Here is a 16,358-nt window from a genome sequence, read left to right on the forward strand (position 1 = left end):
CAGTTTGAGACACCGGCAGATGGTTTTTTCAACAGACACCTGCAGCTTTGTGTGAACAACTGGAGCACACTGACAATTTTATGGGACGATCGCCAAGGGCCCACATGCCCTTACGCTCTACTAGTGGGTAGAAGCAACATATCAACCTTTACGATGGACTAGTGCCTAGTTAATGGAACAGCCTTGCGGTTCTCCGTGCTTCCAAAGTGCTTCTTTTAACGAAAACCAACACCCTGTGTACCATAAAGGAACAGCGCGTGACTCAATATAAACATTTACGTATTTGTGGATACAGATAAAAGAAAATAAAAGGCTTTCGGAGTTCATATGGCAATTGCTTAATATTCTCTAAACATTTAATGTCAAATAAATGTACTTTACCAAATGTACCGTGTTGCTGTTTGATTTTAAAGTACAGTTTCATATTCCGAATTGTGGCGCGCTGTGTTGTGAGATGGTCTGTGTTGGTTTCCGGGTTCTGTGTGGAGTCGCGTAGAAGATGACTGGGCACGTTTGCCTACGCAGCACAGAAACGTCACGAAGAGAGGCGGGGAATATGAATGTTTTGATAATGTCAGGCTCAGGGGCGGGGGATTTGATTTAGTGCCGCAGAAGCAGGTCAGCCAGGGCAATGCGGCAAGTGATAGGATTATCACAAAATGGCAGCTCCCTGGTGCCTGTTTTCGCGTGTATTTAATGGACGAAAAACTCGGGTAAGGTCCATAGGAAAGTTTTCTAAAATCGAGCCACTTAGGCTTAAAAAAACATGGCCGACCCGTAGGGACAATAAAATGTTTTACTAGACCATGCCTTTAAGTTATTCATATAAACCTAAAATATATATATCAACAATAAAATAATCAACATCACCCAAAGTGGCAATAGTGCATTATGCCATCACTGCAAAGCAGCGTACAGTTAGCGTCTTTAGTTAAGTTCACAACACGGTTTGTAACCCTACTATCCAGTTTGGGTTTGACCCAAAAATTCTCATCAGTTTATAACGGTGATACAATTTAGAAAACGCCCGTCATGTTTCATCACACATTTAATAAAGATGCATATTCAGGACTTCAGGGGAAAAGCGGTGCGTGCAAGCAATTACGCCAACACTGTTTGGAAATGTAGATCCGTTAAAACCAATTAATCTGATACTGCAAAACCTTTCTCATCTGTTTCAAGCACAAACATCAGTGTAAAGTTATAGTATTCACCAGATGCCTCTCCAAACCGTATATTTGTATCCCTCTGCACAAATGTGGGTTTACAACTTGCCTGCCGACATCATAATGTCCAAATAACCATAATCTATTGCCCAATATGCAGTCACTGCATCCGTCCTGTAACCGCAGTTCATACCGGCATGTTATACAACTTCTTTGTTTAAAGGTTCACTGGCTCGCGTTTAAGGATACACAGTGTGCACGAGAATTTTTGTGTCAAACCCAAACTAGGTAGTTGGGTTACAAACAGTGTTGTGAGCTTGAAACTAAAGACGCTAATTGTATGCTGTTTTGCGGTGATGGTATAATGCACTATTGTCACGTTGGGTGATGTTGATCATTTTATTGTCGCAATAAATAGATATACATATATATATTTTAGATATATATGAATATAATACAGTATGGTATATTTTTGGCATAAAGTATACACTATGTCATGCTTGGGGATACAGCTGGTCTGTTTGGTGACTTTAGAGTCCAATCTTGGCGGTGGTACTACTTGTCTACTTAGGTAGAATATGTTCAACCAGGTCAAGGGGAGTAGGAGACCCTCACCTTCCCTGGGATTTAATATTTAATTAGGGTCGCAGTTCACTGAATTAACGGTAAGCCTCTGGAAACCCGTCATAAACTATGCAAAACAAAAGAATGAAGAGCCAGGATTCTGCGCCTAATAGAATCAGTACGTGTTTTATTGGATTGCCCTTTAGATAACACGTGTTTCGGCCTTCCTTGGCCTTTCTCAAATCAGGGCTATAATGTTATTACAGTTTCACTACATTCGTCAATTGGTAAAATTATCATCATTAAACCAATATATTTGTTCACAGTATGCACCCAATCCAAGCAAAAACAACAAGAAGAGAAAAAGCAGGTGAGCGTCCGTTAAGAACCATTATGGAATCACAGAAAAGAGAAATACATATAAAATGTATCGACAACAATGGGTTAAAGTCATCATAGACAGAGAAATACGGGTTGGTGTTGGGAATGGATGCATAGGGTAAGAAAATCATCAATAAAACAACATTATAGATATACAATGTATCAATGTCATATCAGTGGACATATGTGAAATAAAAATATTTAGAAATAATTGTTGTAGGGGGGAGAGGTCAGAGAAGAGGATGGAGACAAGGGCACAAAAAAATGTATTTGGGGACTGGGGATGCACATAGATGGTAGATAAGAAAGTTGCCTGGCCTGTGAAAGATGGGTGTATAAGCTGGGGACATGAGTGAGATAGTGATGGAGTAGTGTACGGCTTGGGGCAGGTGTGTAGACTACTGAAAGCAGACAAGCCAATCATTTGCACATTTTTCATTAAAAGAAACCTACAGGGGCTTATTTTTAAAGAGGTGCCGCCTAAATCGGTTCCCTCTTCGCAATTTTTATCACGTGTATAAGAAGTGCAAAAAGGGCATATGCTGCCTGCCATTTATTCATGGCAGACAGCATTTACAATGTAAAAACGTGTGAATTCCATAGGAATCCAATGCATTTATGCAAGTATGAAAATTAAATTCTGGGATAAATTCATTCAGTTTGTGCAGGCGGATCGAGAATGCACGGCGTTGCCAATCCGCTGCGTGCCCCCCTCCACCTGTAAAAATGCTGTAAATCCCAAGAATGTAAACAAAAAAGGGGCAGGTGTTAACACCTTTCATTTAATGCTTCTGCGCTCTCAACCTCGAGCCCCACGGCAAAATACTTACACATACGGGACATTTATTTATTTATTTATCCATTGTTTGCTTGTTAAGCGCTTATACAATAAGAATATACTGTTTCAAAGTGCCCAGAGGGCAGGGAGGGAGGGTGGGAAATACAATTACAACACGATATTAAGAGCAGAGGGGGTAGAGGTGGAGGGACGAACCTAAAATGCCTTGTGAGTATGCAGAACATATGGACTGTGGTTGAGTTGCCTCGTCTAGGACTACGGCCCCGCGGGAGGTCACAGCGAGTATGCACTCACAGCAGGAGGCCCCGCGAAGAGTCCATAAATGTAGGCTATGCACACAAGCTTCACTTCCTTAATGGACCCCACTAGTGGGAGGTTTTTGTACGTAAGAAATATTAAAGTGGTCCAATGCATTGAAAGTGTGTAAGTGCCATGCTTTCCTGCATTATGGCTGATGCTTTCATGATCTCTCATTATAATGCCCAAGATTGACCTCCTCTGAGACTCCTTCTTGCCTGCGGCCCATCCCTGCGCTGAGGCCCATTCCCACTCCGAGGTCAATTTTGTATTCTGAGCGCAATCCCAGCGTTTGCCCTGAAGCACAACCACGCACCAAGACCCCAAGACTCGCCCCTGCCCATATGAAGCTCATCTCTGCCACCTTCCAATTCCTGCCCAAGGCCCACCCCTGCTGCCTCCCCTGGGGTCCATGCCTACTGTAAGCCCCTTTCCTGCCCCAATGTCTGCTCCAGGCCCTCACGTGAAGTGCATTGGTGGTGATGTAGTAGGGAACAGGTGCGAGCACATATAAAACTGCGATATATGCCACGTGACCGTTAATGGACCAATCACAGATAAACGAAAACTCCAGGGATTTCACAATCAAATATATCTTCAGTGAATATGTTGTTATTCTGATCAATTGGTGCTGGGACCCCTCTGAGAATCACTGCAGTGTCTCCTGACTTCTTGGTACAGAATCTTGAACCTGGTATTAAAAGTGTTAATAACAGGATATGAAACTCTATTTCTTCAGCAGAAATCGGGCCTAGTGACACACATGAAAGGGAATCCCAGCCCTGCGGAAGACGGCAGAAGGCACCATGCCTGTGAAAATACAATCTCTCGCCCAAAAGAGAACGGACAACTGCGTGGGCCCCGTGGCCGTGCCGCTGCCTTCCACTGGTGGGAACTGCAGGGGCTAGGACGATGGATGGGCATGAAGTACGATTAGCACGCAGGCACCCCTCCCCCCCCCCCCTAAGACCCGGAGTCGGTGGAACAAAGCAGGGCTTTGAGGTGGCTGCACGTGACAGGACTGACGCCAACGCGGGAACGGAGACACCAGAGCTAACTCCAAACAGGGCCTCACTATATGGACGGCCAAGCCGCGATTCAACGCCGCCCTTCTGGATGGACAGCCCTAGGGTCAGAGGGAGACCACGTGACTAATGTAGATGAAAGGACGAATCTGATTGCTCTTACTTTCTGGGTAGACTGGACTGACACAGACATCCGTCAAGCCCTTTCCTTATACAGTTCGAAGCTGCAGGGGAGTTGCTAGGTCTGGAAAAGACCCGGGGCTAAGCTGATGCGAGAACTGTTGGGACTGGGGGCTAGCTAGTCTTTTGGCTGTAGCTCCTGAGATTCTATCCAGGGCTACAACCAAAAGACCAGGGGCTATAGCCCCCTTAGCCCCCCCTAGCAACGCCCCTGCGAAGCATCAAAGGAGACATCAAATGCTTTGTTTTGCACGAATGTTAAAAGGCAAAACGTTTGTGACGAGCTTTGAATAAATTCTTAAGAAGATATTAGCAAATTGGTCAGCACTGTCTCCTGAATAAGGGAAACCCCAGAAATATGAACAAGTTGCGTCATTCATCTAGCATCCTTCCCACCATTTTAAGATATCTTGTGGAAATAATTTGAGGTATGAAGCCCACACTCCAAAATAAAGGAATTGGGTTCAGCACTGCTAATCTGGAGGACCCCAAAACGAGATGTGCAGAAGGAGAGATGGGGGAGGAGGGTCCCCCACAAACATGTGGTGCGTGTTTCCACTTGTCCTGTTGGATTATGCGACACGGGGATGCTGTCGGGGCCTTGCAACCTTTTCAGGCTTTGACGTGAACAAAAGCCATTGTTGCAGACTTCCATCTATTTGAGGGTATGTGTGTACCAAAGAGTCTGGTAAGTTATTTCGTTGTTTAATGGCACATCTGGGACAGGGAATGGTCATTCTTCCTACATTAGGGATGGGCCATGTGAGCATCGGAATGTAGCGGGCAGCACACTTGTGGCCTCCTCTGTGTCTAGGTAGCCAGTTGGTGCCAAGCCAGTGATCTCTCTGGGGCCCTGAAGATAACACTACCGTAAGCTGTAGGGTAAGCCTCGTTATTTCATACTGCTAAAAGGGAGCAAAAAATAGGACTTTTTGCTATCTGCCACTTAATGTAAGTAGTCGGATCGACAAACCATAAAAAAATAAGTGGAGATATGGTTCTATGTTTAGACACCCTGCTCCTATGAGAAAATGGATGGGTCCCTTCTCTCTTTTTAAACTGAGAACTTTTTTCTCGATCAGGAACTCAGTGGAGGGACAATTAAATTAGCATCTCATGTTCTGTTGTGAACCTTTTTGCTCAAAAATGTTCCTTAAAGATTATTCCCCTATAGAGTTTCCTTACAAATGGCAGACCTTTTCTCTGGTTGATATACTTTTTACCCCCAGTCTGGATGAAGCACAGAATGACTGTAGTGGTGTTTCTGGGCAGGTAACTAGCTCTCTGCTTCCCCTTTCCTAGATGAGCGGCACATCACCCATCACTAGGGTAATGCAGCACACTTAGGCACAGTTCGCCTTTCCTTGCGGGTTCCTGGTCCACTGCGTGCTAGAAATCAATACACCCATACCTAAAACTCACAACCATCTCGCGCTCCATTTAGTGCGCTCTTCATGGTCATGATCAGCGACAATGTGAACTGAACGACCAGAACACATCAAAACAAACGAGTAAGAGATCCGACTATAATGCAGACACAACAGTGATCCAACCGTAGAGAGGCAATCAGTCCGATCAGTGGCCAGGCCGTGGATCCCAGTTCTGAAAGGGGTGCATTGGCTTACCTGAGAAGGTGTGTTGGCTAGGATGTGTGTGTTCGGGGTGTGGTTGAGGGATAAGTGCGTGGTCAGAAGTAGGTGTCTGGGAAGATGCAAGTTGAGCATGTGCAAGGCAAGTGATCATCTGTATGGGTATTTGTGAAGAAGATGCATCCTGGGACAGAGCAGCCTTCATTTTTAGGCATGCACACACTACAGAAAGACTGCAGTAAGGCAAAAGGGCATGGAAGGCCCACTTACCGTCTGTATGTGAGAACCCTTCCGCCGTCAGCTTCCACTGGACTACTATTCCCAGGATGGTCAGGGCCGGCCAGACTCCCAGGATCACGCAGGTGTACCAGCAGAGCGATGGGGAACGTACCACGCGCACCCGGTCATAAATATAGTACACCAGCAGCAACATCTCAATGAAGTAGTCCACACACACCACAATGACGGCCGCTCCAAAGGTGGCCGTGGACACAACGGTGAGGAGCTTCTGCCACTGCAGGGCAAGCACGGCACATAGCACAGCCATACCCATGAGAAGGCCGATGGGCACCCAGACTGTGTGTGGATGGTAGAAGGGTTCGAGGAGTACCAAGGCTGCTGTGGCTAGCAAGAGTCCCAGAAGCAAGCCACTCATGAAGAGCCCCACACTGTGCACCAGCATGGTGACCAAGCCGCAGAGCAGGCCGATGCCCAGTGCGATGCCTGCGCTCACCTCCAGACTCAGCTGGGTGTCCAGGATGCGCTCCTTGTAGCAGAGAAGGAAGATAACCGTGGAACCAAACAGGAGGCCTGACAGGAACATGATGGCTTTGAAGCAGCGGTACCCTAAGAGAAGACACAAGACAGGGGGTCAAGAGCTGGCAAGCACAAAGAACCAAGTCTTGAGGAGCGGGCACTGTGGCATGATGGAGCCATGGATTTAGGGGACCGCAACTTAAGGAATCCCTGTCTGAGAGGCCTACCTATTGAGGGTAACACAATCTGAGGGAACCACCACCTGAGCGGGCACTTCAGCAGGACACAGTGAAAGGCCATGCCTGTGGAAGACTGGTGGCGGGCGACTGCTGCTTAAGTAAAAATAGATGCCATTGCTGGGGAATGTGCAAAGCCCCTATGGAAGGGCAAGAGGATGGGAGAATGAGTGAGGGTCTACTAAGGAGTACAGGAATAGGCCTGGGAATGAATAAGACCCCACTGAAGGGCGTGACGATAGCCCAAGGACTTGCATAAGGATTAACACAGGATAGGCAGAAACGCCACTAAAGTACAATACAATGAACCTATGGCGTTCCATTGACTGGCATTAGGGTAGTCAAGGGGGTGGGGGGGATAACCCCACTGTATGCCTAAGGATAGTAATAAGAGAGTGAAACCGAACTGATATACACAAGACAGCTGCGGGCAGGCCTAAGATTCCACTGACGTGACAGAGAAGCCACAGAAAACAGCGAGCCACCCCAAGTAGCCCATGGACTGACCTGGGGCCACCACTCACAATCCTTCACACTCACCAAAGAAACTGTAGACGATACCGAAGAAGCAGCAGAGAGCGCACACCACGGAGGGCACCACTTCATAGTCGCGTTTGATTTCCAGGCTGCATGGGTTCAGGAGGTCCCCCTGCCCCGTGTCTACAGATTGGTGGTTGAAGTGCCGCGGGTCAGAGGTTAGCACAAGAGGTAGGAGGCCAGGATCCATGGTGGAGGGATAGTGGGGCCTGTGCCTTCAGGAAGCGCCGTCCATCGGAGAGAGCTGGTGGGGAAGCTGCAGGAGAGGAGAGAGAAAAAGAGGTTCAGAATAAAATGGTTCAGCAACGGAGAAGTTCTGGGTTCTTACACTGCGGCGAGGACAGTCAGAAGGTCAATCTGAACAAGGGAATCCGTCAACACTCACACATAGAAGTGCACTCATACACACGTGAGTGAAACCTCGGGGGTGTAGCATGTCTGGAGTAACCACTTGGAGTTCAGATAGCCTGGCCCCAGTTCCTGAAGAAATCTTAAATACTCATTCACTTTTGGTAGCGGAGGGTCAGCGGGTCTAGCCATTGTAACAGAGGGATCCTCGAGTATTCACTCCCGCCCAAGCAAGAAGGGCCAGAGAGTCCTGTCCGAGCACTGAAGTAAGCTCTGATTATTCGCCTACACTTGGATGAGGGACTTCGGAGCTGCCCTCGGCCCTTGGCCTGCAATCGGGACCAAACAAGTCAAATCAATTTCTCAGAGAGGAGCTGTCCTCTACAACGTCTCCCTCCCACCCTTCACTCTCAAGTAAGGGTGGCCATACCCAGCCCATAAGGCGAGTACCATGGCACATTATGGCAAGACCTTGCAGGCTGTGTGGGCACTACCTGGGCACATGTTGCCAGTACCAGCCAGTTAATGTGCTTCATATCCTTTCGTGCCCATGCCATTTGCAAGGCTAAGGCATCACATGCCTAGTCAGTGACACCATTTGCCAACAGTGCGAGTACCTGGGCCTCTGATGCCAATATCCGGTAAATGGTGCGAGTACCTTGGACTATGAGTTGAATACCCAACACATGACGCAAGTATGTGTAATGTGGCATTAGAAACCTAGTTTTCAAGTGCATATCCGCCTCAGGGAGATACCCTGGTGCTAGTGAGAGAGAACAAGCACGAGCTCACAAAACAAGAAGAGTTCTGGGAATGATGAGGATGGATTATTGGTTAGTCATGTTCTCAGGGCTTTTCCAAAGACGAGCAAATGGCTAGTTGGCCTATCAGAGACGTGCTTCAGTAATAACTCCACCGGGATTGTGGATGGCCATCATGGGGGAGAAGTCTGTGCTACTGCTGTTTTTGCCCACAATCTGCTGTCCCCTTAATAAATCCTTTGCATGTGGGCTTGTTCATTGCAAAGTTAACATAAAAATGTCATTTATGTCTATAGTTATGTACGACCCCTGCACCCTTTGATGAATCCTTCCTTGAAGGGTTCCAAGATGTGACATTATATTTGCAAACTGGAGCACAAACATTTCTTCTGCTTCAGGGCTTCAATCTGTGGCTTGGCAGCAGATTGCAGACAGGTGCAGGTGCAGGTGTTTGTAGGGAATGGAACTGCTCTGGGATTCAATGTGTGGCTGCCCACACTCATGGCAGCCGGACATGCACCTGATTTAGTCTCGAGTAATGACATCCAAACTTCAATCATCTGATCCTAAGGCCAATTATGATCCGATCCCTCGCTTGTCACCAACTCCTGAAAATGGCTTTCCCGTTAGCAACACTAAGTAAGAGGGCAGACCAAGACTCTCACAATACCTTTTTCGAGACAGACTATCAACCAGTCCCGAGAGACCGTTTATTAGAGGTTTTTTACCTCCACTTCATCAAAACGCCCAGTCTAACCGCACCCTAAAAATTGAAAAAGGGGACGCACAGGCAAATAACGAACATGTCCTATAATCTGGATCTGGCCAACCAATGGAGGGTCTGCTGCTGGAAAGAAGGTGGCGATAAAACTCAAATCAGACAAAACCTTTTTATAAAATCCATGAAAAGTATACAAGTCATAAACAAAGAAAAGGGGACGTATTTTGCTAACCACACCAAGTCTTCCAACTAACCAAGATAAATCTTCAACATGTTAGGGAACTACATAATAATAAACCCTACAAGATATTCCTTCGACCTCCTAACAACCCTGTCTAGATCTACTCACTTTTTCCAAGTCAAACTTTGCAAAAATCTAAGAGTGCTTAGTCAACAAACCAACCTGCTCCCATCACCCCTCTGCCATACTCCCAAAGATGCATGCACCCCCCTTCATCTTTAACACTCTGCAGACTACTACCGAAAGACCTCATCCAAACTTTAGCCTCCCGACAACATTAACATAATCAACATTTTCCCCAACTCTTGGAGAGTCCCAACTTACATGAAACAAGGGGTTCTTCCTCTCCTTAGGAAACCTGTCTGGCTAACTACGAGGACGATTCCTCACTCCTCTTCTGAAGCAAAATATTAGAAAAAAAAGGAAGCAACCCCTCCAAGAGCACGTGGAAGCACCAATGAAGCGATTACACGACCACCAATCAAGCTTTAAAACCATGAGAGCAATGGAATCCACACTGGCAAACATATAGAAGGGCTTATAGTGACTCTAGATGGAGGATGTCAGGCAGGCGATTCTCAGGATACCAGAGATAGTGCCATCTTACTATAGAGGAAGGAGGTCTAGGTCTGCCCTTCAGAGGACTTAATCCTTTCTAAGCTCTGGCCATTTTCGAGCCACCCAGTGGCGCCAGTGAGAACCTGGTTCCCCTCACCCACCATTCAAATTGGTGGGTCACTTTGGCAACGCTTCAAAAACGAATTCTGCCCCATTAACAACCACATTGGTTGTCTTTGAATGAGTCAATCTGTTGTCCCCATTGCTAATATCTGTGGACCTAGGCCTACGAATACAACATTGGGTAAGTAGGGACACGATACCTGCCATGGTCAGCAGCCAGGTTTCAGGGGACAAGCTATCTTTAAAAGGATTTGTGCCACTTTTTGTCGTTTATTTAAAACAATTTAAACAATCAGCTACACGATCTGCAGCAAACAAGCGAAAGCACGCTTTTTTCGGGAATCCGACACCAGCTTCCTGTGAAAATGTGCAAATCTGTCCAGAGGTCCTGGCTGCCTCCGAAAATGTGCCCTTCCTCTGGGGAGCCCAAATCACCATCACTACAATTGCAATCGCTTACTCTGCAAAATACTCATGCATAGAAATCCATTGATGGCAAAAAATTGTTTTAAGAGTTCAATCAACGGAAAAAAAGAGGTTTTTAAAAAGAGTTAAGGTTACTACCTCTAAAAAGGTGAAGTTTTCAAACGTTGGGAATACCGACCGTAAGGTGCAGCCCCCCAGACCACAGTTTAAACTTTAACTCATGCTACGTCATTCCTTCATGACAATAGCTTTAAATATTGGAAAGCCCACCACCGTGCTACAGATAAGCAATGATCCTGAGGGGCATTACCGTCTGGTAATGACCCGGGGCCAAAGTTGCAGACTCAAGCAAAGCAACGGTCCCAACAAGGGCCTCGGTAACATTACCAGGCAGTGATGCTACCCACTGGGGGCCGTTATCGTTATTAACAGCACGAATGCGGTTCGGTGTACCAGTAGCATTGGTTTGTACGTCCTGAATGAACTGTCACACAAGGTTAAGAAAAAAAAACACTACGAGGAGATTGGGCGCTGGGAAGGTGGGTGCATGCTACAAGGCAAAGCCGCATTCCAAGCTCACAGATTTGCAGGGAGCCTCATCGACGTCACTTCCTGGGTGCCAATACAAAAGAATTGTGTTCATTAGCGGTGAAGCGTGAGTTGAACCACCATTTGTAGTTTAATAGAGTTTGCTTGTATTAGTTTAATGCCACATTTCTACAGATGGTCTGTAAAGATTGTGAATACTAATGGTAAGGCCCCAACTTCAACTTTGTGTGTTAGCAACCTTAAGTCCTTTTAAAAACATGCGTTTTTGCGTGGTGTACAGGCACACAACTTCTGGTTACCCTTCGGTTATAAGAACCTGCGACATGGACTTAAGTTGAAGGGATGTTCTGGCTACCAGAGCAATGGCCACAATGCGACTGACTTTCGCCAGCTATGCTTATGCTCCTTTTGGATTTTAGAACGGTCTGCTGGATGGAGTTTCACCAAACAAACAAAAAGATTAAAATTGGGGCACACCATAACATACAATGCAAGTTTTGTGTAGATCAACCAAGTGATGTATGCGGTAGGGATGAGCAAAACTTCCCATGAGAGTTTAAATGGGAAATGCAACCCGAGTGCAGCCTTCTCCCCGCTATCCTACAAACGGCGGCTCTCGAGGGGTCAGCACAAAGCCTAGCAAAGAAAAAAAAGAAAAAGTCGACTTTTGGGGGAAAAAAACGTGTTGATATAAGGAAAGGCCTCAGCGTTATTTGTGTTTCATAAAGTACTCTTCCTGGAAAGACACCTTGATCAAACTTGAGAGGTGCTGTCTTTTCGAAAATAGATTATTAAGGCACCGATAGGATCTTCGGGGTGTGGGCACAAGGTTTTTCGCATGAAAAGGACTGTTTAGAGACACAGCCTTTGCCCACGCACCGCGAACCGGCACAACATTGATATATAAACAGCAGGCAAGCGAACATACGGAGAAGATGGATGTTGGTTTTCCAGTTGCAGGTGAAAAGTGACCATAAAATGGCCGCTGTTGGTTTAGCGAGGAGCACAAAGTGTGCACAACCATGGGTTCAGGGTGTGCTTCATCAGAGACTTTCTGCTGGGACCCTATATAAAGTCGAGACGTTTGCCTTGATCTATGGATATTGCATTACTTCTGGGTACAGGACAACCATGGACGAGAAGGAGCCCGATAGAGCGCTCCAGCAGGGGAGCTGCTCCCAGATCATTGCCCCAGTTCTTAAAACTTTGCCATTTCCTTGTTTTTATTTAGCATTTAGAGTACCTTGATGCTTCTCGCACTGTGTCGCTTTGTACAAGTAATACACCCACCCCTCCCCAACATCCCCCCCCTCTCTCCCTTGTCAATGCAACATGTTCTTTAGCAAAACTATGGTCACAATCTGCTTAGCTCAGTAGCACTTCTTCTATACAAATATGTTTTCCCATGCCAAGTGTAAGAAGCTCAGTCAGCCCAAAGATGTCAAGCTTTCACATGGCAAGTGTGACAAGCTCACCCAGCCTAAAGATCGCAAGCATTCCCATGCCAAGTGTAAAAAGCTCCGCCAGCCCAAAGCTGTCAAGCTTTCACATGCCAAGTGTAAGAAGCTCATGCAGCCCAAAGATGTCAAGCTTTCACATGGCAAGTGTGACAAGCTCACCCAGCATAAAGATCACAAGCATTCCCATGCCAAGGGTAAGAAGCTCACCCAGCCTAAAGATCACAAGCATTCCCATGCCAAGTGTAAAAAGCTCCGCCAGCCCAAAGCTGTCAAGCTTTCCCATGCCAAGCATAAGAATCGCAAGCATTCCCATGCCAAGTGTAAGAAGCCCCGTCAGCCCAAAGATGTCAAGCTTTCAAATACCAAGTGTAAGACGCTCACCCGGCCCAAAGATTAAGCTTTCCCATGGCAAGTCTGATAAGCTCACCCAGCCCAAAGATGTCAAGATTTCCAATGCGAAGAGTAAGAATCTCACCCAGCCAAAGATGTAAGCTTTCCCATGCCAAGTGTAAGAAGCTCTGCTAGCCCAAAGATGTCAAGCTTTCCCATGCCAAGTGTAAAAAGCTCAGCCAGCCCAAAGATGTCAAGCTTTCCCATGGCAAGTGTGACAAGCTCACCCATCCTAAAGATCGCAAGCATTCCCATGCCAAGTGTAAAAATCTATGCCAGCCCAAAGATGTCAAGTTTTCCCATGGCAAGTGTGATAAGCTCACGCTGCTCAAAGATGTAAAGCTTTTCCATCCCAATCGTAAGAAGCTCACAAAGCCTAAAGATTGCAAGCATTCCCATGCCAAGTGTAAAAAGCTCCACCAGACCAAAGAGGTCAAGCTTTCCCATGGCAAGTGTAAGAATCTCTGCCAGCCCAAAGATCTCAAGCTTTCCCATGGCAAGTGTGATAAATTCATGCAGGCCAAAGATTTCAAGCTTTCCCATGGCAAGTGTGATACGCTCACCCAGCCCAAAGATGTCAAGCTTTCCCATGCCAAGAGTGATAAGCTCATGCAGCCCAAAGATGTCAAGCTTTCACATGGCAAGTGTGACAAGCTCACCCAGCATAAAGATGGCAAGCATTCCCATGCCAAGGGTAAGAAGCTCACCCAGCCTAAAGATCACAAGCATTCCCATGCCAAGTGTAAAAAGCTCCGCCAGCCCAAAGCTGTCAAGCTTTCCCATGCCAAGTATAAGAATCGCAAGCATTCCCATGCCAAGTGTAAGAAGCCCTGTCAGCCCAAAGATGTCAAGCTTTCAAATACCAAGTGTAAGATGCTCACCCAGCCCAAAGATTAATCTTTCCCATGGCAAGTCTGATAAGCTCACCCAGCCCAAAGATGTCAAGATTTCCCATGCGAAGAGTAAGAATCTCACCCAGCCAAAGATGTAAGCTTTCCCATGCCAAGTGTAAGAAGCTCTGCTAGCCCAAAGATGTCAAGCTTTCCCATGCCAAGTGTAAAAAGCTCAGCCAGCCCAAAGATGGCAAGCTTTCCCATGGCAAGTGTGACAAGCTCACCCATCCTAAAGATCGCAAGCATTCCCATGCCAAGTGTAAAAATCTATGCCAGCCCAAAGATGTCAAGTTTTCCCATGGCAAGTGTGATAAGCTCACGCTGCTCAAAGATGTAAAGCTTTTCCATCCCAATCGTAAGAAGCTCACAAAGCCTAAAGATTGCAAGCATTCCCATGCCAAGTGTAAAAAGCTCCACCAGACCAAAGAGGTCAAGCTTTCCCATGGCAAGTGTAAGAATCTCTGCCAGCCCAAAGATCTCAAGCTTTCCCATGGCAAGTGTGATAAATTCATGCAGGCCAAAGATTTCAAGCTTTCCCATGGCAAGTGTGATACGCTCACCCAGCCCAAAGATGTCAAGCTTTCCCATGGCAAGGGTGATACGCTCACCCAGCCCAAAGATGTAAAGCTTTCCCATGGCAAGTGTAAGAAGCTCACCCAACTCAATGATGTAATGCTTTCCCATACCCGGTGTGAGTAGTGCATCTAGTCTAAATTCCATGTTCAGTGTAAGAGGCCCACCCAGTTCAAAGATCATGAGGTTACCCAAATCAGCTGTAAGCAGCACGTCCAGCTCAAAGATCTCAGCATACCCCATGTCGGGTGAAAGAAGCTCACCCAGTCACGCCCCTCCCCCCCCCCAATCATGTAAGAGTAGCTCACCCAGTTCAAAGATTTGCATTCAGCCTCACGTGAGATGATAACCAGGGAAAGCCCAGATCCCTGGTGGAAATGGCAGTGGACCCGCAGCTACCAGTGGATTTTTGGGGATTAGCGTTTTGAACAGATGCTGGTCTCCTGTGGAGGAATTTCCACTTGGATCCCGTTACACGTGCCAAGCTGTTACTGCAGTTGAATGGTTTCCAGTTTGGATTTTTATTTACCCATTGAATTTACTTGTTTTTTTCTGACAGACCAAGATGGTCCAATATCCAAAATCCAATGTATATACATTGGGATCCATTATAGGCCAATTTTAATGATACACTGCGTGGGGCATGTCAGTGCATTGGTGACGTCTGACGCTAGTTTCTGCAGTCATTTATTGGTTCAGTTATTTCAAAGTAAAAGCTGTAGAGAGGTTAATGCTTGAAGGCGTGGCCATTCCAAAGTTGAACAAACGATTCCAAGTCACCAGGACATCACAATTCCAGCCCTCAGTTTTTACTTAACAGAATGGGGCATTCTGGGATTTGCAGTCATGGTTCGCTTCAAACTGCACCCAATCACAATGATTCATAAAGTGCAGGACTGAAAATGGGTGACCCAGACAGGACATAGTGTTGTCTTCAAGTCACCCTAACCATCCACGGGTTGCAGATGCTAGCATGTCACCTGGACAACAGCAATCTAGGTGTGTGCATTCATTTAACAAATGAATGTTAGCGGGTTTGTTAGTCTAATTGCTTCATTTATAGCGTATCACTATGACCGCCCAGGATACAAGCATTTGTGAAATAAAAGAGGGCACTGGTAAAGTGGTGTGGTGACATACGTGCCAACATACCCCACTCAATTCGAAAGATGCTTGTGCTGCTCAGTGTTTTTCCATTGCATTCTAGGACTTGTAGTCCTAGATTTCCCATTATGAACCCAGGACTACAAGTCCCGGAATGTAAAGAAAAAACAAGACTTCAAAAGCCTCCTAAATGAAACGGGACATGCTGGCATGCATGGTCATGGTGGTATGGAGTAACAGGGCCACCGTCATCAATCCCACTACTAAACTTACAATGTCCAGGCCGCCCCTCCGAGCACCAGTTCAAGGCATAAGATCCTACCCTGCTCTTCTAGTTGAAGGCTGGCATGCCCCGTGCCTCCACCCATTGGAGATCACCCCTTCCTGGTCCAGTTAATGACTCGGCCAGCACTCCTCACATTTCCCATCCCATGCAGGGCTTTACATTCTGGGATCTGCAGGCCTGCATTTTTATTAGGAAACGCAAAATAATCAACGGAATCTCCCGCATCATCTTTCCCTGTCATTTAACAACACAGGGCCTGGTTCATGGAACCTTTTCCTACTGGATTGGGCCATTATAAAACACTTCCATGAACCAGGCCCCTAATTGTGACCATGGCATGGGTTACTTTTCCCACATTGTTGCAATTTTAACTACAAAAAACAAACATATTTTCA

The 16,358-nt window shown here is 46.4% G+C and overlaps 1 protein-coding gene across 2 annotated transcripts in view; it reads right to left on the reverse strand.

The window, feature by feature from the left end:
• Window positions 1–16,358, reverse strand: part of LOC138582426 (transmembrane protein 198-like) — a 144,794-nt gene that overhangs the window by 77,844 nt on the left and 50,592 nt on the right. For both annotated transcript variants that reach the window (XM_069653710.1, XM_069653709.1), the window contains exons 2-3: window positions 7,534–7,786; window positions 6,272–6,847 (exon numbers count right to left, since the gene is read on the reverse strand). In XM_069653710.1, the coding sequence (XP_069509811.1) occupies window positions 6,272–6,847; window positions 7,534–7,720 (763 nt within the window). In that variant the 5' untranslated portion in view covers window positions 7,721–7,786. The remainder of the gene's footprint in view (window positions 1–6,271; window positions 6,848–7,533; window positions 7,787–16,358) is intronic.

Source organism: Ambystoma mexicanum, chromosome 3q (assembly GCF_040938575.1).
Source record: "Ambystoma mexicanum isolate Mex_15411 chromosome 3q, UKY_AmexF1_1, whole genome shotgun sequence".
Lineage (NCBI taxonomy): Eukaryota > Metazoa > Chordata > Amphibia > Caudata > Ambystomatidae > Ambystoma > Ambystoma mexicanum.